At 39.0% G+C, this 26,461-nt stretch overlaps 2 protein-coding genes across 2 annotated transcripts; both read left to right on the top strand.

Annotated features, from left to right (window-relative positions):
• Positions 1–466: 466 nt before the first annotated feature.
• On the top strand, positions 467–26,461 carry LOC145277544 (uncharacterized). The gene is made up of 2 exons (XM_080129012.1): positions 467–825; positions 16,571–26,461. Exon 2 carries the CDS (start codon positions 16,803–16,805, stop codon positions 26,313–26,315), a length of 9,513 nt encoding a protein of 3,170 aa, XP_079985138.1. The 5' UTR covers positions 467–825; positions 16,571–16,802; the 3' UTR covers positions 26,316–26,461.
• LOC145277458 (uncharacterized) lies at positions 3,743–4,255 on the top strand. Its single transcript, XM_080128821.1, has one exon. The coding sequence runs from the start codon at positions 3,743–3,745 to the stop codon at positions 4,253–4,255; it is 513 nt and encodes a 170-aa protein (XP_079984947.1).

Here is a 26,461-nt window from a genome sequence, read left to right as displayed (position 1 = left end):
TTGTTTTGTTTTTTTTTTTTTTTTAATAAAACCTTGGTCCTTACTCCTTTAATTGAAAAAAAAAATTAGGGCTTGAATTACATTTTTCGAGGAGTTATAAGCTTGGAAAGATGGGGTGGAATTATTCACTATTTTCACGAAATTTCTGACACTGCTACTGTAGAGGCAAAGTAGGGAGCAAAGGGTTTTCAGAGGATGTGGAAAGAAGCTCCTTCCCAACCGGGTAGCCTTCCGCGATTTGATATCGCTAAATTAAATAGCTGAAATGAAAGGCTGTGTATTTTTACTTTGAACAATAAAATAACTGAAATGAAACGCTATGTGTGTAATTTCAATGAAAATTATTCGTCTGCTGCGCGTTCGTTTGAAGCGCCCTGATTGGCTGATAGAGTATCGTACCGCTCGCCATGTTCCGGCGTTTTCCGACGGATGTCGATCAACGCTCGGCTAAGATCGTGAAATCGGTGGGTAAAATACTGCAGGAGTACCGAAATTTAAATTTCCTTTCCATTTCAAAAAAAAAAAAAAACGTAAAACAGCATTCTCCGCAAGTTTTACCCCCCTTTTTTTTTTTTAATAAATATGAAGTCTGTTATGTTTAAAGAAGTTATTTATATAGAATTAAAACTGAAGACAATGTTATTAAAACAACAACAAAAAAAAAAAAACTCTCAACCGTTGTCGCTGTTAGATTGCGTTCGAAAAAGTTTCGGAGGAAAAAAAAAAAAAAACACCAAAACGGAAGTTTTTATTTATCTTAAACGGAAATGCAGAGTTACGTCCCTTTGATTGAAATCATGTTTGTTGTTTCATGTCGGCAATCGGGTAAGTACATAATATATATGTAGAAAAAGAAATATTATTTATGATCATTCTCTTTGCTTGTTTATTCTTCTAATGCAACCAGTGGGATGCGATTTACTTTTATAGATCAATGCATCCCTCTCTCTTCTGTTGTGAAGCAGGCATTTTCTTACTTTTTTTTTGTATTTAGTATCCGTAAACAGTCTGAGGCTAATTTAGCATTTTTGATGGGGGCGACCGAATAATGTCTATTTTTTTTCCTCGCACCGGTGTCTTCATTTTCTTCCTCTCTTGTGTGTCGTGGCCGAAGGAAATAAAACGTATAATAGTCTTAGTTTTTAATTCTCATTTACTATCCGTGAAAAATGGTGAAGATAACAACAACAACAACAACAAAAAAAAAAACATTGTAGAAGAAAAAATACATTTAACTATAGGAAAATCTGTGTGCCGTTAAGAATTCTATTTAGTTGAATTGTCGACATTAAATCGATAATAATATATATTATTTTATATAAAGTTAGGTCGTATTGTTTGTTGTTTTTATTTTTAATAAGATTTTCAAGTTTCAGTTAAAAGTAGAACAAAATAATAATAATAAAAGGTGCTTACATAGATCAACCCCATGACAGCCAATTCGGTAAAATCCCGTAACAAGTTACAATTACAGCCGAAAGGCGACTACACAAAATAAAAACCGGGTTCTTGGAGCAGAAAAAAAAGATTTATTTACACACACACACACACACACACACACACACTATTGTTTTATTTGTTACTAACCCAACGCCTTTTTGTTTATATATGTGGAAAAAAAAAATGAGTTGGATGAATGTTACTTACATCTAGCAGGCTCAGCGACGGGGAATATTGTGACCAATTTGAATGTCTATTTACTTCTGATATTTATAGTCAGGATTGAGTAGGAGGGGTGGGGAGTGATTACAGCCTATATATTCAGGGTTGGTCTCTATGATAACACAGTAGTACTGTGTCACAGTACAGACTGAGAACAGATAGTCTTCTACTTCGGAATTTTAGATAGTTCTGTTACCAGACCCCGTTGGGCAGATCGCTTAAGGAGGATTTCTTTTTTGTAACCTTGCTTGCTGCCTGCACCTTTTAAGCATCGCCCTTCAACCTTTTTTTTTTTTATCAAATTGCAAAAAAGAATTTTTAAGAATTATCCTTTTTCGCTGATCTGTGACATAATTGATCAACTCGTTATTCAGCATGGAAGTTTCCATGGAACGGATCCTTCAACGGATAACTGTACTGAAGATAAAGGTTGAGGAACGGTTGAAGCTGTGTCATGGAGATAGAGTGACCCCGCACGCTTATGCGATCTTCCGCAAGGATGTTTTGGAGTATATTCATGAAATGGAAGTATGCATCACTAAGCTGGAATTAGCTCAAGTTCCAGAGACGGATGTACTGGAAACAGAAGTTAGTTGGGCATCACAACTCATGGAATATCATACAGAGTTGGGTGAATAGGATGATACCTTGGCTGCACCTACTGCCAGTTCCTTCATGGATACAACTCCTCATTCGACATCAGGAAGAAGTTCAGCTTCATCTGTAGTTAAACCTCCACAGATACAGATCACTGGACCCACATTTGGTGGTTCTGAGATGGCTACCGATCACACGAGTTTCCAGAACTTTTTGTCAAGATTTGAAAACTGTGTGGTTGGTATGACTAACGACGCTGAACGTTTAAATTTCTTAAAATGCTCCCTTATGGACAGAGGCTTGAGGCTAATCAATCATCTGAGCTGCACAGATGCAAATTATCAACGTGCCCTTGCTTTACTGAAAAAGGAATATTTAAATATCGATGAGATCATTGATCAAATATTCCAAGACATACTTGATTATACACCAAGGAAGGAGATCTTCTACTCGGATTTTGGCGAGTTTATTTCCAAGACTGCTTCCCTCTTGGAGGAGCTAGGAAATGTTTATTCCTGTGACTTTTCTGTGAATACTTCAGGTGGCGCTCATTTAATGGCCAAGATTCTGTTTTTTAAGTTTCCTAAGGAGCTAAAGGGGAAAATGATTGGGTTGACGGGGAGCCGCATACCATCCTTGTCTTCCATATTGGAGCTCACCGGGGAGGCAATTAAACGACTACAGGTCAAGGTCGGCACCTCTGCCAGTACTTCATTTGATAGTGGAAGGAGTTCTTCTCAGAGAGTGACAAGGATACCCAAGATTACCTCATCATTCCATATAGACACTAGCTCCCAGACGTGGCCTGGATATTCTTGAAGCTTGCTCCCCCCACCCCATTTTGTTTGTGACTTTCAGCAGGGGAAAGAAGTCTATTGCAATCAATTGCCTCCTGGACACAGGCAGTGGGAGGTCATATCTGTCTGTTGATGTACTGCATGGCTTGGGCTTAATAGAGACAATTGGAATGGATTGCCAGATTAGGTTATCCACCCTGCTTGGCGAATGTGATGGAAGTTTCAAAGAAGTTGCTCTGGACATCAATTTGGGTTATGGAATTTTGGTAGCCGAGATGATCGATTTGTCTGTCCGACTAACAAATTTGGAACTCTTGTTACATGCCTTCCGGGATGTTAAATGTTCCTTGGCTGGGAAATTTGAAACTGGCTCGGACTTCATACCAATCAAAGGTATTATCGGTTTGGACCTCCTACATCAATTGCGGCCCTTTCAAATTGTTCCTTGTTTGAAGGGATGGGCCTTTTCCACACCAGCAGGTGTTGTTCCATTTGGAACTGTGGAATCCTCCTTCTCTGAGGATCAAACTCCCCATGAGGTAACACACCTCTCGTTTAACTCGGTAATGATGCAGACTCCAAGTGCATTCCTCCCACCTGTGTTTTGTTCTTGAGAGCCAACCCACATACCTAGACCCCTTGGCGGAGTCTTCCCTGATAGTGAAGTACAGAGGGGGTTGGAACAGATGTTCAACCTGGAATCTTTGGAAATACATGATAAAAATAGCTTCTCTGACTATGATCAGGAGCAGATAAGGCGCTTTCAAAATGCCATAGAGTTCAAAGATGGCACATACTATGTGGAGCTTCCCTGGTATGTTGATAAGTTAGCCAGAGTCCCGTCTAATCATGCTGTCTCTTTACGTATCTTGGACCGGGTGACTAAGGACCTGATTAAAAATAATATGTATCAGGACTACTTGGAAGTGTTCCGGCAACAGGAGCAGGATGGTATAATTGAGATCTTTGTATCCGTCCACGAATTTCAGAATTATGTATGGATACCACATCGGCCAGTTGTGAAGCATGACCCTACAGCTACGACCAAAATCCGTCCTGTTTTCAATTGTAGCTTGAAGACTGGTAACGGAATGTCCCTTAATGAAGCCGCTTACTTTGGTATCAACCTCACAGGAGACATGCTAAATTTGTTGATGAGCTTCAGAACTAATCACTACATTCTGTTGGTGGACATTTGAAAGGCATTCTTAATGATACGTCTCAGTCTGGAAGCTGACAAGAACAGGTTCTGTTTCTTCATCAAGGACGGAGATCATTTTCGCTGTTTTAGATACTCTACGTTGATTTTTGGGTTCACTGCCAGCCCATTCATATTGGGTGTATTCTTAAATTTCATGCAGCTCAGTATCCATTGGATGATTGTCGGAAGATGATGGAAACACGATTTTATGTGGACAACCTTGTTACAGCTGAAGCAGATCCGCACAAACTTGTCGAACTATATTCCTTTACAAAGAAATGTCTGCGGGAGGGAGGATTTATTATCCAGTCATGTAAAACAAATGTTGACGCCCTCCGAGATAGGATGAAAAGTGATGGTACACTAAGTGTACACGACAACGAATGGAAGAGGATATTGGGGTATCAATACAATCCCCTTTCAGAAAAAAATGCATGTGGCACCTATTCAGTGTGATCCTGGTGCTTCAACGAAGAGAAGGATCCTTTCTGAAGCTTCTATTCGACCCACTGTCTCTCTACCTCCTGGTTACAGTCCGAAGTCATGTGCTTATTAGAACTATGTGGAAGAATCGTTTTGGTTGGGATGATCCTCTTCCTCCTGAGATTTTGAGTGGTTGGAAAGAACTTTCTAAGGACCTGTCAGGGTTAAGTGATCTTCATTTTGATAGACAGGCCCTCGTTGCAGGAAACCTGGTGACCTGTACATCTTTTGTGATGCATCTAAGGAAGCGTATGGATTTGCAGCATACGTGGTGCAAGACTGCCGATCTTACTTGCTATTCGCTAAGGTAAAGGTTGCCTCAGTGAAAGAAAAAAACTCTGCCTGTGTTAGAGCAAATGGCAGTTTATTTTGCACTAAAATGCCTGCCAACCATCCTGAATAATTGTGAGCAGTTTATTCCAGCTAGGTTGTGCGTGGCCACCGATGCCCAGGTAGTGTTGTCTGTGCTGTTGTTGCAATCTATGGCCAGCAAAACATTTTTGCTAAAAACAGATTGAAGGACATTTTACTGATGAATCGCGAGTTGGAATCACAATATGGACTAAAGCCTATTTTTAAATATGTGGCCACGACGGATAATCCTGCTGATATGATAACGAGAGGATTAACGATGAGAAGGTTTCTATCCAATTTTGAATTTTGGTGTACTGGTCCCTCTTGGCTAGGCGGATGACTCCTTCAGTGGCCAGCACAGGAGTTACTATGCTTAAATGCCGACGGATGGCTCATGCTTCGATGAACTATTCACTGATCATGGGCCAAGAATGCCCTTCTATCATGCCTATACATAGGTTCGCAACCTTTTCTCGTTTGCTGAGAGTAACCTCATTGGTCTACAAGTTTTTAGTTATTAAACTGGGGCGTGAATGGGACAACAATTCCAAAGACACAGTTTATTTGCTGAAATTACTCCAGAGACAGGAATTTCCTGCAGAGATTGAGTATCTGACGGAACCTATAAGGAACAAGGAACCCATGCGAGTTTGTGCTTTGGATCTATTTCTGGATTCTGATGGACTAATCCGCTCAAGGGGAAGACTTGACCGATCTTCACATCTGGCGTATAAGGTAAAACATCCCATTTTGCTTGGAAAACATCACCCAATTACAAAACTTATTGTTGTAGACTGTCATGTGAAATGTTCACATTTGGAAACTGGAGCAACCTTGGCTGAATTGAGGCAGAGCGGCTACTGAGTTCCACAAGGTAGACAAACGGTAAATAAGGTCTTGGCATCTTGTGCAAGATGTAAGGGATACAATTCCAGACCGGTGCTTCCCAATGCCGTGGCTAGTCTACCGGCTCCTCATGCTGATTTTGAAGTGCCTTACCAGCATACAGGCGTTGACTTCACTGGCCATGTCTGGGTGAAAGAGGGAAACTGACAGAAAAATTTATTTGTTAGTTTTCACTTGCTTGAACGTGAGAGCCGTCCATATAGAGGTGGTTCCGGACATGAGCGTGCTGTCCTTCTTTCAAGTTCTGGCTTGCTTCACAAATCAATATGCTATTCCGAGGGCTATCTATAGCGATAACTCCAAAACTTTTATTGGAAGTGGGAAACTTTTTGCCCGTATTTCTCTAATGAATTAATATCAAGATAAATTTGGCTTGTGTGGCATAAGACTTAATACTATTCCCTTGTTTTCACCATCTGAACCCCAAGATCGCCATGGGCATGGAATATGTGCCTATATTAAAGATAGCTTTCCATGTGGAAGGGACATCTCCAGGGAAGATCCTAACTTACCCTATATGTGCTTCCGGGTTGCTTTAGCTCACACTACTGCATTTATATTTACTCTCTATCGCCCCCACAACAGCGGAGTTACTATCTTTCAAAGCATATCTGAGAAAATTGACCAAGTCCTTTCTACTTATCCTTCAGCTAACATTCACGTATGTGGAGACTTCAATGTTCACAACGTCGAATGGTTGACCCACTCAAACAAGACCGATGATGAGGGGAGGTTCTGTCATGATTTCTCCATTGCCTATGACCTCACTCAGATTGTTCAGGAACCTACCCGTGTGCCCGATAATGACGGCCAGTATGCGAGCCTACTAGACCTTTTTCTCACAACTTGCCCTGAACTATGTTCAGTTTCTGTTCTGTCGCCTCTTGGATCTTCCGACCACTCTGTTGTATCAATTAAGATAAAAATGAAATGTAATAAGTCCCCAGACGTACCTCTTCATCGTACAGTATATCGATACACTAAGGCTGACTGGGATAGCTTCCGTACATTTATATCTGATCTACCTCTGCATTCCATGTTTAAAAAGGATGTGTCCTCTATAGTATTAGACCTAACTGAATGGTTAATTGTAGGTATTGACCATTTCATACCCTCTAAAAAGTTTCAGCAAAAACCTAACAGCCAGCCATGGTTCTCTCCAGAATGTGCTGCTGCCATTGCGCACAGAAATCACTTTTTCCACTGCTTCAAACGTAATAGATGTATGGAAACTAAAGCCGTTTTCAGGACTGCCAGCAACCATTGTAAGAAAGTAATAAGGAACGCAAGAGAGTTGTATGCTCAATCTGTTAAGTCCAAAGTAGCTGAGCAGCGGCTTGGTTCCCACCAGTTTTGGCAAATAGCAAACAGAATCCTGAACAGAAGCGTGTGCTCCATCCCAACTATTATCAATGGACCTGAGGTAATCTCGTCAGCATCAGACAAAGCCAAACTCTTTGTCAAGAACTTTGCAGCTAATTCTACCCTTTGCGACCAAGACCGCCAACCCTCAATATTTCCTCCTGTATCAGAAAACACACTATGTGATATACGTATATCTGTACGTGATGTTGCGAAGCTAATCAAAAACCTTGATTCGAGTAAAGCAACTGGCCCTGATGGTATTCCAATTATAGTACTCAAAAAACTTCAACCTGAATTAGCGCCCATACTTACAAAACTGTTTAAACGTTGTCTTAAGGAGAATAGTTTCCCATCTCCCTGGAAAATCTCATCAGTATGCCCTGTATTTAAGAATTCAGGTGATCGCTCATCCCCCTCTCAGTACAGGCCAATAAGTCTCCTGTGCGTCATGAGTAAGTTGCTAGAATCTGTGTTAAATACAGAAGTAATCAACCATCTCAACAAAAATAACCTTCTTAGTGACACTCAATATGGTTTCCGTTCTGCTAGATCTACAGCAGATGTCCTTACAGTTATATCGCATAGGATTAGCAAATCTCTCGACGGTGGCAATCTTTCTAGGGCAATTGCTCTTGACATATCTAAAGCCTTTGATAGGGTATGGCATAAAGGTTTACTTCATAAGATCGCTAGCTATGGTATAGCTGGAAAAGTCTTCTCAATTATTAAATCATTTCTTTCTGATAGGTTCATAAGAGTAGTAGTTGAGGGGCAAAAATCAGAAGCTCACAGTATTAATGCCGGTGTCCCTCAGGGATCCATCCTGGGCCCAACTCTTTTCCTGATCTACATTAATGATCTTCCAAATCATATCCTTACATCATTTGTAGACATTTATGCTGACGACACTACCATTTATGGTCCTTACTCTAGCTTTAACTGTAACCTGCTCTTGACTAAAACACGTGTCAAAACTGACATTTATTTCTGTGTCCCAAAATTCTTTGCCTAAGACACATCCAAGTACCAATCAAGCCTTGCTCTATTCATGCATCAAACACACGCAACAGACACCTACCTTTCAGCAAAGTCAAACAAAGCTAGTCTAACCCTCTTGGCCTTAATGCGACCCTTTAAATGATGATGGAAGATTCGCAGAAGGTCGAGAGGAGTGAAGGTCTCAAATCCATAGACCATTTTCATACATGCATTCCAAATCACACCTCTCATTACAGCTAATAAGGTCAAAAACATTTCTCTTCTGAGCCCATCAGTTGCCTACAAACATTGATCGGTACCAGAATAAAAGTTGAGACTTCAGTATGCAAACCATGAGACTTGTAACAAATTCAATCCGTGGCACAACGGTGCAACAATAAATGAAGCTGTGACATAAAGTCTCAACCTCATCACCAGATTATTTACATATAGGTGGAATCGTCAAGCCAAATGTAGTCTCTTGCCAATCCAGAGAGCATCACGAATCACCAGCCAGGTCAGAGATGCATCGTCATTAGGAAGACACCCTGACCCAGGCGCCCAAGGCCAGATTGAGCGAAGCTACCCCTTCGTCAAAGAGAGCCCCTTACTTATACCCGATATAATGCCCTTTGGGATAATAGCAGAGTGCTAGAGAGGCTTTCTTTCACTCTTAGAAGGAACTTCAATGCATGGCGACACTTGTAATAGAAGTACCCGCCTTAGAGCAACTTGTGTGCCTCCCTCTCTGAAGAATGCACACTTCTCAAAGCCAGAAAGGCTTTCAGAGTCTCCTCTTTCCAGAGGCCACCACTTCCCTCACTTAGTGCATACATTTGATGCAGGTAAAAGAGCGGAAGCGTGTGCAGACGAATCTTCACATTTGTCATACTCAGGCCACCTTCTATAGGGTGGGGATAACAAATATGGTGACAGACCATAGATGCCTTTCCATGTCATAAGAACTTGAAAAGTGCCCGCTGCAAATATAGTAGCATATCTGACGAGAGAGGAAGAATGGAAAGATGATAAATGAAGAGTGGATAGATGTGCGATATGCACACCTCTGCTCTCCCCTTTAACGAAAGGTTTTATCCACAGACTAGCTACAGACCAGACCGCTTTCAGGATTTCCGACCAATTTTTCTCTGGCTGAAGGTCAGGACTGAACCAGATGGCAAGTATGCTGCAAGGCCCGTTGCTCCTGCTAAAGGATCCCTGAACGAAGACTCCCCTCCAGACACCGATGTGCAAACCCGAAGATTTGTCGCAGTTAATTTTGGCTCCTACTACCGTTTCATACAATCTGATTTCCATGCCAACGACACTAATCTCAGCATTGCTCATCACAAGCAGTGTTACATCGTTGGCGTAGGTGGAGTACTTTACCAAGGAAGAGGTGCCTGGCAAAGTGCTACCGCATAGAACTGGATTCCAATGCAAGCACATAGAACAAAGGACAACCTTAACGAATAGATCCGGATAAGCTGAAGGGCCTCAATCTCTTCCCATTCATTTCTATCATCGCGGGGTTTACATAAAGGAGGTGAACCCACGTGCGAAATTGCGGGCCAAAACTGGCCGCCAACAAAACAGCCCCAAGTAACGATGATTCACCCTATCGAAGGTTTTGGACTGATTTAAATTGATCAGCACAGCCTGTGTCAACTTTTTCTATCATCAAGCGTATCAAGTGCAAGTTATCCTGGATTGTCTTGCCCTTCACGGCACAAATTTGCTCGGGGCTAATGAGACTAGCCAGGACAAGCTGCAGACGATTGGCAAAAATCTTGATGAAAATCTTTAAGCATCGTTAAGGGCAGATAATTATCTAGCCTATCCCCACTATCTTTACTTTTGCGTAACAGCTTCACGACATCCATGGTAAAGTACTTGGGGATTGAGCCATTCCTAAACCATGAGTTGAATAAAACTGTCAGCAAGGGAACAAAGATGTGGGACAACCTCATGTACACTTCGTAGGGTAGACCATCGATTCCCGGAGATTAGTTAATCGTTAATGGTGTAAGTTGCATACAATTTGATTAATTATGGGTCCAGTTCAATAAGAACTTGTTTATATTAGATTTGGAGACTAGTACCATACTGTAGTCAATTCGGAAACCGCTCAATGGAACAGGCGGACAGTTCTAGGAAAGAAGTTGCATTTGTGGAATCTGTGTTTAGATTTAGGCATAGAGAGTGGGAGAAACTGTTGATAGTGGTTGTAGCTAGTCGAGTGTTTTGTGAAAGTTTGGCAAGGAGGGATCATAGATTGGAGCTCAGACAAGCACTTACCATGAAATAATGATAGAACAGACCTGAAATGTCTCTTCTGTGGGAAAGAGGTTGCAAGGAAGAGAAAAGGGCATCACCTACTAGGTTTCAAAGCTGGTTTTGAACTCTATCGAGGCAAGATAGGGCATGCCTAATAGCTCCTGCCCAGATGTAGTAACAGTACTCTGATTTAGGATGTACTTGGCTCTTATACAGACAGAGGATTGCATCAGCCATGAGATACCTACTGGAGCAGTAGAGTGATCCAACTATTTTGCCAGCGATCTTGCCAACAGATTAGATGTATGTGTTCCATTTCAGATCAGGAGTGAAGGTCAGTCCCAGAAACTTGTCAAGACATGAAGCTTTCCCAAGACAAGAGCCATTCATTTTAATTGGGTTGTGATGGGGGTCAGAACGATTATGATGAAAAAAGAGAAGCTTGGTTTTAGCTGCATTAAAATTAACCAGCCACTTTTTCCTCATTTCACCACATGCTCAAGATCAGAAGAGAGAGAATCAGAAAGATCTTGGTCATTGTTGGCCTTTGAAGTGTTACCATAGATTGTGGTGTTGTTTGTATAAATGTCTACGAATGATCTAAGAATGTGATTCGGGAGATCATTGATGAAGATCAGGAAGAGAGTTGGGCCCAGGATGGAACCCTGAGAGATATCAGCAGTGATACTATGAGCTTCTGATTTCTGCCCATCGACAACTACTCAGAGAGAAAGGATTTAATAATTGAGAAGACATTTCCAGCTATTCCATAACTGGCAATCTTGTGAAGTAGGCCAAAAGCCTTTGATATGTCCAGAGCTATTGCTCTAGTAATGAAGGCTTTATTGAGAGATTAACTAATCCTATGTGATATAACAGTTAGCACATCAGCTGTAGATCTAACAGAACGGAAACCATACGCCATGTCACTGAGTAGGTTATTTCTGCTGAGGTGGTTGACCACTTTTCTGTTTATCACAAATTCCAGCAACTCATGATGCACAGGAGACTGATTAGTCTGTACTAAGAAGCAGATGACCGGAATTTTTAAATACAAGACAAACTGATGAAGTTTTCCACGGTGTTGGGAAGCATTTCTCCTTAAGGCAACATTTAAACAGCTTTGTAAATATGGGAGCTATACTAGCATATATTAGACGGCTTTATTGATTTCCAGATCCATATCCAGTTTGCAACCCAATCTCCAGAAACTTCATATCAGCATCTTCCAAAAGGTTTACAGAGGTGACCAGAAGATATCAAAGTAAAAACTACCAGATGATTCATTAAAAATGCAGTGTTCTCCCTTCTCTATGGTCTTTCTATGTAGAAAGCCATTCTTAATGTGACAGACAGGATTTCATGTTGACATACTGTCATTTTGTGTTTTAAAAATTGGTGCTTATTCAAAGAGAGGTGACAGATTGATTTTAAAAAAGTATATTGTTTTAAGCAAAAACAATATTACTTATGTCAAAAATAGTAATATATCCAAAAATTCATAAAGTAGAACAACTGCTATTGTGTTTTTAGTGAAAAAAGTCTTTTCGATATGGGCTTTACATTTTGAATGGCATTACGATGTAATCTAAAATATACATTCTGAGTAATGTTAATTTTTATTTTTATTTCGGACTATTAGTCTCATCTTTATTAGTTGTTGTTTTTGGATCTTTTTATTGGTTCACAACATTTCGGCCAACTTCCTCTGGCCTTCGTCAGGTGGTAACCGCGACGGATAGGAACTTCGAATCTCCTAACTGCATTCTCAGCCATCACTGCCATTCATAGTTGTTGTCGTCCACCACATTTTTGACCAATTAACCTCTGGCACGCTTTGGGTGGGATTGAAACCGCTATCTTCAGACAATGTTCATCTGGAACCGTAGAGATTCAACGTCTCTATCAACTGCGCCACGGGCCCTGAAGGGCGATCAAGGTTGGATTCTTTGATCTTATAAATCCACGTTTATTTATTATCTGATCTTCCATAGTCGGGTCCGTACCGATTTGGTATATATATATATTATTCGAAGTTCCTATCCGTCGCGGTTACCACCTGACGAAGGCCAGAGGAAGTTGGCCGAAACGTTGTGAACCAATAAAAAGATCCAAAAACAACAACTAATAAAGATGAGACTAATAGTCCGAAATGAAAATAAAAATTAACATATAATGCTCATCTCAAAAAATGAATTCCAATTAAGGAATAATATATATATATTCTGAGTAATGTCCTGTGTTTCTGAAATCTACACTGTCTACTCTAAAACATCTACGAAAAATGCAATTTTCCCCAATTTTCTATATAAATAATTTTTAACTATAAATAACTTTATACTCAATGAATTTTCATAATTTTTAGATATATTGTTATTTTCAACATGCCACATAAGTAATATTGTTTCTGCTTTAAAGGACATATCATAACGGAAGCAATAATTACTTCACAAAAGCACTTTACCTACAAACACTATCTATAATTTCCCTTACCATCTATCTGTGCTTAAAACTAAATACAGATTCCATGAACTAAGTTTCTTTCCTAGAACTTTCTACCTGTGGAACATTGTTCTGCAGGCCTACTTTCCAACTAATATAGTATTGCCATCTTCAAGTTCAATGTAAACAAGTTCTTGTTGAGCTGTTTCCTTGAATAATCAGATTCTACCCAATTTCATCCACTTATCGATTACCACGTTGTTATTCTGCTAACTGCTGCACACTCATTAATCCTTATCCTCGAGTGGCCTTTGGGCTTTGATAATGGTGACTCCCTTGTGTAAAAAAAAGAACAATTATTGGATCGGACCTTTGTCTAAGCATTGGTTAAAGTTCCATTATCCTTCGAAAAATGATTAAAAAATGTGTCATGAATAAGTTGCTGGAATCTGCAATAAATAGATAAGTGGTCAACCACCTCAGCAAAAATAATCTACGCAGTGATATGCAATATGGTTCCTGTTCTGCTAGAATGACACGGAACTGTAACTTTGACTTTTCATATGATTTATCATTTCAGCCACTAACACATTGAATCTTCTGAAACCATATTGCATATGACTGAGGAGGTTATTTTTGCTGAGGTGGTGTCTCCTTATCAGTAAAAACTGAAGATTTTGTAAAATGTAACTCACAATAACTCGGCTATTTTTGCCGGTTATGTCTATGAACTAGACTTTTTAGTCTGTTAAATTGGGCAAAAGTTATAGCCTGTTGATTTAGAATGAGTATGTTATGTCAAGTTGATGGTTGAATATGGTTAAATTTGTGCTCATTTTTGCATTAAATACTAATTCCTATTAATCCCTAACTGTGCATCGAATTGATACCATAATACATAGTTTGCTGTGCCTTATCATAACAAAGGTCCATACAAAATTTCAGCCAGATCAGCCCAGTAGTTTCAAAGCAAAGTGGAACGAACAAACTAAGAGAAATATAATATAATATAATATAGATTAGTATGTAAGCAAAATTTGATCTTTCCTCTTTTTAATTCATTTTTTTTTTTTTTTTTGCTCTTGTATAATTTTTTTTTGCAGGTTGATTTGAATTATGCAACTATTTGGTGTTTATTCAGATTGGCACTTATGGCAGCATTTAAAAGAAAACAAAATACAGAAATGTCTGTATGCTGTACATACCAGTCATGGAGCGAAGATGAAAAATTCCAAAAATCATGTAATATGATCAAGTATTTTTTTTTTTTAATCAAATTTTATTCTGTTTTGATGAGGGTGAAGAAAGCAGTCAACAAATCAGTGGACAAGTGCAGACAACCATAATGCATATGGAAACTGTCAAAACAATCACTGATTACCTCCCTTATATTCTTTAGTAAAACATGACTTTGTCTGTCACTTATCAGTAAAAAAACAGCAAATTTGTTTTTTGTAAATTTAAAAAAAACTACTTGATCAATTTTTATGATTTTTGGAATACAATCTTCATTCCGTGACAGGTATGTAACAATATAAAAGTTTTTATTAATTTTTGTTTATCACTAAAAGTGTCAATCTGAAGAAGCACCAATTATTTTAATAACAAATGCGTTGTTCCAATTTTTGTTTTTAATGTCTGTGCCATTCATACTGTTAATTAATCCATTTTGAAAACAAATCTTTTCATCTTATACAATAAAGGTTATTCTTCAACTTTGTAGGTGAAGTATGAAATTTTAAGTTAATTTTCATAAAAAAATTTCCAAGTTGAAAACTTCAGTGAATAAAATTTTACAGAAATTTATTTTAAAAACTAATGCTTTTTTAAGTATTGTATAAAAAAATTTCTCCAATAATGATCAGTAAAATTCATATATATTTTATTTAGCATCACAAACAGCTTATGTTGTTTTTTTAAAATTGAACCTATTTTCAAAAAAAAACAAAAAGACAGAAAAATCTTTGAAAAACTGTATATACTTTTAGGTACATGCCTCTCTTTTCTTCATCTATTTTTATCTCTCTTCGCTACTATAAATGAGAGGTTCTTCCTCCCCTTTTTGGACCGGTCCCACAAAATCATAAATGCGGTTCCTTAATTGGCATTATTGTTAAAGATGTGTGTGATCCCCTTCTCAGCCCTGACAATAAATTCACTTACTTGACACACATTAGAAAACTCTGTCAGTGGTGTCCTGTCTCAGCTGTTAGTTAAGATCCTAACATTCTGATTACAATTATAATGATAAAAACAAAAAAAAAAAACAGCCAAATTTCTCCTTGGGTTCAGCCCACAGCTGATTTTCCCGGTAAACCATTTTCTGTGAAAGATGCTTAACATGCCTTGATAAAAGCGTTATTACATTATTTTATCAACGTCAGCCAATTTTTATTTCACTAATCATCAGAAGTGAATTTATTATCAAATCAGTATTTCTTTATATGGCCCAGAATAATCCAAAGGCCTTCCTTGAGAAAAAAACTCAGAATATTTCTTATCAGTTCCCCCCCACCTTTTTATTTTTTACAGTCCTGTACAAGCATTTAAGACAGTTCAAACTTTTTCTTTCTTTTTTTTTTTCTCTTTCCACCGTCTGAATTTTCAGACTTTAATCTCCATGGCATATCAACCCTTTTAATGTGCCAACATTATCACTTTATAACATACATACCTGTCACAGAACAAGAATGTCATATTCTAAAGATCATATAAATTGATCAAGTAGTTATTTTTAACTAAGAAAATCAAATTTTATGAGGAAGTGAGATGCTATTTTTCGATTCGCCATGTTTTATGAATAAGGAGACAACACAATTCGAACTATTGAGAGCAAAATCAGTCTTGTGATGGATTCAATTTACTATCAAAATCACTAAAAAACCATAAAAAAATTATTTTTAGTGTAAAAATAAAATTGCTTGATTAATTTACGTGATTTTTGGAATTTGACATCTTCATTCTATGACGGGTACGTATATCATAAAAATTTAGAAATCTTTTTTTTCTTTTTTTTTTTTTTTTTTACTTTCTCATCCAAAAATTAGTCAAATATAAAAGTTTTAGGCTTGTATCTTAAATGGATGATTTTTTACTAAAAGTTTAGTAAAGTGTACATTTGGCCGATTTTTTTTTTTTTTTTTTTTTTTTACCAGTGCCAAATTGAGCTTCAGTGGATGTTTACATGTTAGAACTGGTTATATTTATCAAAAAAACAAACTTGGTTTAATTTGTATGTTCATTGATCATAAAAATGCTTTGGATATTTCAAGATTTCAAGGTAGTTCTAAAAATTATTAATTCTATCTGTATTATCCTTCTTACAACTTTTTTATCTATCCTTCCTTTTCTTCTCTCTAAGATTTTGATTTGAAATAAGTTTAAAAATTTTAGAAGTGGTCATACATAATTTTTGATTGACTTTTTACTTTATATATTGAAAATGAGTTCTCGACAGAGTGGAACTAACATTTGTTTTTCCTTATGAATTCTTTAATTTATTTTACAGGATTTTCTTCCTTGGAATAACGGACGGATTCTAAAAAGGGTAGCCTCTGTAAATTTTGGTGATGGCCTTGTTACTAACCCAACACCCACCATCTGCTCCTTTGCTTTCATTTCACCATCTTCACCCAAATAAGCCGATATGAAAGATCTTTCAAATAAACCGAGCAAGATATTTACTGTTTTTATATACCGATCGCATCATGCAACAAAGATAATGTAATCCGCATCAAGAGATGTTCCAGCACCAAACCAATTTTGTTCCACATGCTGCCAATTGTCAATCATCCACATTGAATCTGAAAGATTCAGAGATACGCCTACCAACAATGGCGCAAAAATCACAGATCTCAAACGATGACAGCCAGTCAGTTTCCACAGACAAAGCTCTAGTCGCCATGAAGCAGTCACCAGTTTCTCCAACGAGAAGAAAATATTTCTGCGAATATTGCTCGAAAGCATTCACGCGTAACGGACATCTTACAATGCATCGTCGAACTCATACAGGGGAACGTCCCTTTGTTTGCCAATACTGCAATCGTGCATTCACGCAATCCAGTGCCTTGTACCGGCATCATAAAACTTGCGCTAATTCCCCGCATAGAGGAAATAACGATGTGCAGCCCAAAACTGACCCCATGCTTGACGGGGCTTCTGCAATTTCCACGCAACGCACATCAGCCTTTCCTGTTTCAAGGGACACTGTGAGCACCGCTGATGATTGGGATAGAAAGGATGAAAGTAGTGATGAAGATGACGATATCATGTTTGTATGCTGCGATAGTACGTTTAACAGCCCCGCAGATTATGATCAACACATGGAGACTCATCATTCAAAATCGTCCACAGATTCCTTGCCTCGTTTTAGTAAACCTGGAGGAGGAGAAAAGACGCCATCGCTGGCGCCAGTCCAATTATCTTCAAGCTCCTATCGACATGATGCCACTTCTTGTAATAACACAGGTTTGGATCTGAGTAATACTGTTGTTTCTGATTTGGGACAGAGAACGAATGCTTGTGAACAAATTACGAGAGTCATAGATAACGAATCTGGAATTGTTTATTTATTTAACAACAACACCACGCAAGATATAGTGACCATTAATTTATCCGAACATTCCGTCAATCATAGCGAAAGAGGCAGTGGCAAATTTCCCTCAAATATGTCCATCATGGACGAGTCTGCTAATCCGGAAATGATGCAAATAACACCCAAATTAACAAGTTCTTCAAATGATTCTGTGAATGATGATGATGATGTTGATGCTGTTATTGTTGACGATGATGATGATGATGTATGTATTGAAACTGTTTCCATGACAACTCAGCAAAACACTGAGAAATTAACCGTGCATGATGAAATTTTCATAACAGAAAATAGCGCTTCAGGAAGGAGACAAATAAATCAACCTGTCGCACTAAAGAAACAAAAAGAGACGTATTTAAGATTTTCTGAGTCGTTTTTAGATGTTGCATGTCAATCCAGTTCTTATGATTCTGAGCAGCACCAGAAGAGTTTGTCAGGTTCCAGTTATGTCAGAAATCTACCTAACAGCCTCTCTTTTGTAAGGTCAGCACCTGAGAACGCAAACAAAAAAGCCGATGATGCCAATAACCCAGAGAAATCAGTTAAAACAAATAAAGGCAATACAAAGATTGAAAAAACTGTCTCTGGTAACAAACGGATAAAAACATCCCGGCTCCAATCTTGTCCGTTTTGTTCACGCCAATTCATTCGTAGCAGCCATCTTACTCAGCATTTACGTACCCATACGCGCGAGCGTCCATTTCGATGTGAATACTGTGGCAACGCCTTCACCCAATCCAGTGCTCTTAATCGTCATCTTAAAACATGTAATATAGCCCAGAGTGTGAATTCCAGTGTGGCTGGAAATACCACTTCTTCACATCAGTCATCGGCCTCATCTCGCAACATCAATGCCGGTAATGATGTCTACATCCCTTACACTGGTGATGTCTTTCAACAGTCAACTTTGTTAGATTCCCGGCTTAAAGCGCACAAGGATCCCTCTAATTCCAAGGCGGATATGAGAAACCCTGCTTCTAAATGCAACTCTATGTCACTTAGAGATGATAATGATTCAGCTGATAATATACGTACTGCTATTTCTCGTATGTCTATCTTGAAAAATAAAAGCTGTGCAGCGAAAATGGCACGCAGATTAATAGAAGATCAAACGACGCAACCCAAAAAGAAATTTCTTCTTCAGAAACCTTTGAAGAGTGAAAGAATGTTACGCTGCGATATTTGCTGTGTAGAGTTTTTGAGTCGCCAACATTTTACAACTCATATGCGAAAACATCTGCGGGCAAACCCGGGACTTGCGAGATCGGTCCCATCTTTAAGTCGCAGTTCACCAACTTCCAGCTTCACCTGGCCGTTTTACATGAAAAGTAAGCATTCATTGCGTAACAAGTTTTACAATGCTTTAAAATATAAAAGAAATTTTGAAAAACAGAAGTCATCTCCTCTTGCTACAAACTCTCAGTTCGGCCATGCTTCGTCCAGGACTAAAACCAATTCTTTTGTAGAAAAAATTGTCAAGAAATTTAAGCCTCTTTCAAGAAGGTCCAAACCTGAAGATAGTAGAACTTCCAACCAACTGCACCATTCCAATATGTCTCCAATGAGGAACGCAAGTTCCGAGAACAAGAAGATAGTAACCCATCAATCTTTTGAAAAGTCTATCCAGAATTCTGTAGCCACTGACACTAACAGAAATCCTCAAAATTCTTTATATTTTTCTGGTCCAGCTCACGAGATAAATCCGCACCGGACAAATCGGATCTCTACCAAACTTTACTCTTGTAATATTTGTGCCAAGTCTTTTTATTCGGATCTTCTTTTGCGGATCCACAGAGCAACGCATTCTCTTGGAACAAAGAAAAGAAATTTTTTGCTTCAATCTACCAGCGTCATGGTTCAGAACAAAGCCGAGAAAACATATCCATGCGTCTACTGCCATAAGCGATTCTTGCGACATTCGCATGTCGAGACGCACATCCGAACTCATACTGGGGAGAAACCTTTTAAATGTGAAAATTGCGGCCGTGCATTTTCGCAGTCAAGTGCACGCAACAGGCATCGAAATAAAACCTGCTTTGTTGCAAGGCGACAAGTTCGAAATTCAATCTTACTATCTCCTCCGTCGTCGGATTATCCTGATCTTACGGCTTCAATTTGGAACATTCCCCAGACACAAGATGAAGATACTAGTAGCGTTTTGTTTACATGCTGCGATCAGTCTTTTCACTCGAGTATCGACTTAAATACTCATCTCCTCAATCATAAAAGCAGCAGACGCCCTCTGTTGGAGGAAACAGGCTGTAACAGTGGTGAGCTTGGTCCTCAATGTGAAGCAGAGCTAGAAAGTAACAAAAAGAATGATGATAACGACAGAGAAACAGCAAATTATATTTCTCAAAGTCCGATTAAGTGTGAAGAGAGTGCTGACAATGATTTTAACGTTAATAAATACAAACATTCACCTGTAGACAGCCATGCTGGTGATAGCATACTTGAAACAGGAAAATCTCAGAAGTTTCCATTTGAATCCGATGCCAGAGAATTAGTTTCCAAAAGTAAAGAAGTTTTGAATTCTACTGTGAAGAATGAGTTTGACGTTTTAGGAAGCAAAATATTTGACAATGCTCTGCAAGTTGTTCACGACAATCTACAGATGCCGTCAGATGTCCACGTAGAGCAATCCGCTTCAAATCAAACTAAAGCTGTTCCTCTGTCCGAACAAAATCCGGGATCTCTGGAGTCTGTCAGTAGTCAAAACTGTCAAGATACATCAGACCTCTGTCCGTCCCCGCCAGATATTCCTCAGCCAAATGTCTCACTAAGCCTTGGCAGTGAGTTTGTAGACATCATGGACACTGATTTGCCAAGCATTTCAAATCCTATACCTTGTAACCAGGAGGAAGATTCTTCAGCCCAACAGAAAGATATTTTTCTGGAGTATTCTCCGGAGACGCCCCCATTTGTTGGCGAATGTTTGACGCAATCGTTAGGAGTGGATGATGTCATGGAGAATGATGAGAATGCAAAAACTTGTAAACCTTTGAGCGGTGGCGCTTCAGAGCCGACCCCTGATTTTGACGGGCCAGACAAAAAATACTCATGTGATTATTGTAACAAAACATTCTCTCGCTTAGATCATTTGGATGAACACATTGGAATCCACACAAGTGAGCGATTCTTTTGTCCGTCTTGCTCTGCAGCTTTCACGCACACCAGCGCGCTTGGTAAACATTTAAAAATTTGTCCCCGTGCAGCAGATCACGTAAAAAAAGAATCTGCCTCTAAAAATCCTTTTGATACACCTAATACAATTGGTGCGAGTCAAGTTATGACTAATACAAACAACACAGATGAATCTATAAATGGTTATAAACTATCAACTGTTGGTTGTTTAGAAGCAACAACAAATGATAGGGACAGTGCGAGTCAAGAAGCTACAGCTAACACGAATAATAAGAACAATGTTAACACAAATAACAATCTCCATGAATCTTTTGAAAATTGGACTCTTACTTCTTTTTCAAACGATGATGATGTCAAGAGTGAAAATATGGGCAATTTCATGTCTTCTGAAAAAAAGGAAGAAACTGCTGAAAACACAAACAATTCCATGTTTAAAAATATTACGAGACCGAATCAATTGAAACCTCTAATCGGATCTACTTTGGATATCTGTGAAAAGGAAACCTCTCTAGAGACAAACTCACCAGCTTCAACACGGAAGTTAACTTGTCCACATTGTGACCGACATTTTGCTAGTCTGGGTCAACTTGATGGACACATCTTATGCCATGCAGTTAAGAAACCGTATACATGTTGGTTCTGCAAAGATACCTATGTGTCGTCGTTAGATTTTGAACAGCACTTAAAGATATGTGGGGCTCCGACAACTTTCCCCAATCTATCCTCCTCGCCAAATGCATCCAAAGAAGATGCAAATGATGATGAGGAGTCTAAGTTTACTGACATTGTCCTCTTTACACCTCTAACTGCGTCTGGCAATCTCTCAGATTGTGAAGGTGTTGGTGAAGCTGATCTCCCCTGCAACAAGGATCAGATGAAAGACACTGGTGTTTCTCAGCAGCCTCAACAAAGCAAAGCAGAAGCTAGTATTGAGGGTAAGAAAGCTGAAGATGTCCATGAAGAAAAAAGTCAGACTGTCAGAAAAGCTTTTGAAAGCACTGAATTGATTTCAGGTCAACTGCAAGAAAATTGTCCAAGGGATTCTGATTTGAATCCTGATAATGGCAGTAAATATACTCCTGACTTTGTTTTATTAGAAGACAGTAGAGAGAAAGATGATTCTTCCACTGTTCAAAATGTCACGTCTGATAAAAGCACTTCAAACCAGTCTGATACAAATATGAATTTAAAAAATACTTTCACAAAGGAACAAATCCACGTCGCAAACAAAGCTTTGCAAAAGGATTTCAATTTAGAAAGTTTATCACAGCCATCTTTAATCAACTCGTCTGAGTATAATACAAACATGGAAGCTGAACACCTGAAGACGCAGAGCCCATCTGAAGGTTCTAACGACAGCATTGTGTTTCTTTGTTGCGAGCAAACCTTCACTGAAGTGCAGGATTACAGCCAGCATCTGTCTAAGTTCCATCCAACACAAGAACGCACAGATAAGCTAAAAGATCTTGATCAACAACAAATGACTCCTTCAGAGATTCAAAAAGACGGCTCGAGGACGAGTGAAATCTCTCGATCCGTCAGCAAACAGTCAGATGCTGGTAATGACCAACAACGTTATGTGTGTTCTTGCTGCACTCGTGGTTTTTCTCGGTCGAGCCATCTCGTCCAACATATGAGAACCCACACTGGTGAACGACCATTTTCATGTAAATACTGCATGAAGGCGTTCACGCAGAGTTCAGCCGTGAACCGACACTTGAAGACTTGCATCAAAGCAAAGTTGTTCCAAAACGAGAGCGTCAAGATTATGAGTACAAACTACGATGCCGTTATGCATGAATTTCAGCAGACTTTACCAGAAAGAAGTGGCAGTATTTCCCATTCTCCTGTTCATACCTTTGATGATATGAAGCATAACATCTCTGTAGAAAGCAATCCTTTCCAGCAACCTTCACATGTCACTTATGAAGGCATCGATAATATTCCAGATAATGAGATCAGTGCAGGAATAAAATGTGAGCATTGTGGGCTTAAATGGCTGAAGCTGGACGATTTTACCCAACATTGCAAAACATGTCCTTCTACTGAGAGCACATCTTATCTAGGTACAGCATACCATGAAGAAGATAGTGATTCAGCTGAAGCTGTTGACAATGCTGAAAGTTACAACCACAAACTTCCGCATGCGTATCACCTGGAAGATGTTGAGATAAAAAAAGAAGTGGCCGATGTTTTATATAAGTGTGAAGTTTGTCACCAATTATTTCTGGATGAGTCAGAATTAATTCAACATCGAGAATCTCATTCTACATCAAGTGACCAACAATGGTGGAACGTGGCGCTAGATTTCAGTAGTAGAAAGGATTTGAAAACGACAAAAGAAGATGAAGAAAGAAGCATCTTTAACTGTTGCGGGCAGATGTTTTTTGATTCTAAAAGTTATAACTTTCACATGGAAGTTCGTCATTCTTTTAAAGTCGAAAATGATTATAGCGAGATCAATGGATCTGATGGGGGATTTCAAGAAATGCAAAACTCCGCTGAAAAGATAGATGTGAAGAACGAGGGTATTGATCTCGATAAAATCAGCCGTGACAATTTAGCCAATGATTCTCTTTTGAACTCTTCACTTCAAGGGAGACAACTCCTGTCTATGGCAAAAAATAGATTTGATAATGTCATTGAGAAAAAGTCCAGCGAGGCTTCGGATTTGTCTTTAGTCAACAAATCAACAGCTTTAGACGCTATCCAAAGATTTCAGGTTTCAGAATCTGTTAAAGACATATCTCAATCAGAAACGTCTATTTTGCTGCAAAGAATTGCCAATGGCAATGTACACGACCGTATGTCTAATTTGGGTGATTCGATTATTTCTAAAAAAACCCTGGGGATGAATTTGTCAGCTTCAGCCGCCAGCGAAAGAACACTGACCAATGATATGAATATGGATTGGCTTCAGTGGAAAAACTACATTACTGGACAATTTCTTAGTAGTGGTTTGTCTACGGCTCAAATGATGCCCCGGGAGAAGAAATACGTCTGCGATTATTGCGACAAGCGATTCACACGTAGCGGTCATTTGGTTATGCATCGTCGAACCCATACAGGAGAAAGACCCTTTCGATGTCGCCATTGTCAGAAAGCCTTCACTCAATCGAGCGCATTAAACCGGCATTTAAAAACTTGTAATTTAGCAAGATTGGCCATCATTGGAAATGCAGAAACACGTCTGACATTTCCTGTCAGCGAGGATGAGATTCAGTTAACTTGCTGCGGAAAGAACTTCTACAGTGCAGGAGCCGTAAATGTGCACTTGGTGACTCACGATATTTACAAGTGCCATTGTTGTAACGTGGACTTTGAAAATTTCAACTTGCTCTTAATACATATGAAAAGTCGAGACCCTCATGAACAGCTGCCAGTTTCTAATTTAAGGGGGCAGTCTACAGATGACCATTGTGCTTTCTGTCCTGCTTCATTCCAATCGGTTATTGAGCAACTCCTTCACGTGAAGACCAGTCATCAAGTAGATGTATCGGAAATCGTAAGTTCCGATAATCATATCACTCCAGATCAAGTTAACTTTCCCAGACATTCTTCTAAATCCACAAATTTAGATGTGGTGAACTTTTCCAAAGACTCTGATCTCCTTTCTTCACAGAAATACACAAATCCTTCCTTGCGTTCCACTTCACCTCAACAAAAAGGGTCTTTTTCTAATCAACTAAGTATGGGGAAAATGCCCCGCTTTAAACGACTGTTGTCATCAACTTTTCGCAAGCCCTCCAAATTGAATACTTTCTTAAAACGGCAACAGAACAAGTCAGAAATAAACCCAGCATCTACATTGCTCAAACAGCGATATTCTATACTTTTTCCTGAACACAAACTGACTGGTAGCCCCAAATATACCCGATATGGTTCGTCATTAAGGAATGCTTTCACTCATAACACACGCCAGGTTTTCAAACAAGATGTGAACAGCATTAGCAAACCTGATTCATTTTCTGAACAATTTACAACATCATCCGATGAACAAGTGCTAACACAAACTAATGAGCAACAAACAATCGGCGTTGGAGGTAAAAGGTTTCCAGACCAAAGACAGCAAACGGAAACTGTTGAAACTCTGTTAGACAAGAAAGATATGTATAAAAAAAACAGCAAAAATGCCAGCCCAAAAGACGTGGTTGAAAATAACAGTCTTGTCCAAAAAAGAAAATATCTTTTTGACAAGCTTGCATTGAACGGCCGGAATGTTGATTATTATTCTGAAAGTGAGGCTGATAATGATCTTGAATTAGAAGACCGTTCATCATATCAGGCAGAATCTTCCATGGCAATTAATTTGGAACAGGAACAAGGAAGTCGTACGCAATCAGGAAAATGTCTAAAGTCGGATATGCTGAAATATCCAAGCCTGAAAAGTCGATCTAGCAATTCTCTCCCTTTAAAGAGATCCTCGTTGACTCGTAGACTTGTAAGTGCAGGATCTGAAAAGAATCCTCGATTGACTAAAGCTGTTCCGATTCCAATAAAATTTAATTTTAAATACGGCAAGTCTAAACGAGCATCTGGTTCAACACTAAGCTCTAAACAGTCTGATTTTGTGTGCATCGTTTGCCAAAAATACTTCACGTGCTCAAGTCATCTTCGATTACATCTGCGCACACATGCAGATGTGTGGCCTTATGTCTGCACGAATTGCAATCATTATTTCATTCAGGCAAGTGCGCTCAACAGACATCATAAAAATTGTCCGTATCGAAATCAAAAGTCTACAAGTTCCAATTCGCAAGCAAACAGGAATTCTGTTCTCCAAAATCCAGGAACGTCTAAACTGTCCACTGCTTTATTGGATAAGGATAAAGATACTTCAGCATTTGATGAAGGAGAGATATCACTGGCTGTGTCCCAAGATGAGACAGACACTGTGAAGAAGAGTAAAGAAGTTCTCTCAAACGAGCACGACAAATTGCCGTCTTCATTTTATCGAGCTGTTCACCACACGGATGACAGTGTTAATCCTTCACCAAAAAAAGGAGACAATTATTTAAACACTGATAATTCAACTTGTTCCAATGATCCATCAGATCGAACTGGGTTATCTTTACCTCAATCGGCTCACAGCAAAAAGGACAAGTCAAAGCCAGAGATAATTAATGAACAGTTAGTGATCAGTCCATCTCGACAACTGACCAGTGGACTTGCAGATTCAACACTTGTTTCTTTTCCTGGTGATAGGAGAGATCCCATTTCTCATACATGCAAGAAATGTGATGCCACGTTTCTAGAACTGACTGACCTTAATCAGCACAAATGTTCTCGGAGTGCAGACCGTCGTGCTTTTTTTTGTGAATACTGTGATAAATCGTTCCCTCGGCAAAGTCGACTGGTCACTCATCGCCGCACACATACGGGTGAGCGTCCCTACCAATGTATCCATTGCCAACGGTCATTCACTCAATCAGGGGCTTTGAATCGGCATAAAAAGATCTGCAGTTTCATACCAACCCACTTGAAGACAACTGCATCAGTCGTTGGCAGCACGGATTGAATAAAGTTGTGAAAGTTGACTGGATTTAAAAAAATTTTTTTTTTAGTGTCTAAATTATCTTAATGGTCAGTTTTGATGAACTGAAATTAGTTTTCATTTTAATCCTTAATTTTTATATATTTCAGATTCCTTTTTCATATTTAGGG

Source organism: Euprymna scolopes, chromosome 6 (assembly GCF_053919585.1).
Source record: "Euprymna scolopes isolate OS-2025 chromosome 6, ASM5391958v1, whole genome shotgun sequence".
NCBI lineage: Eukaryota > Metazoa > Mollusca > Cephalopoda > Sepiida > Sepiolidae > Euprymna > Euprymna scolopes.
The sequence above is the reverse complement of the archived record's forward strand: the minus strand, read 5'-3'. Positions and strand labels throughout refer to the sequence as shown.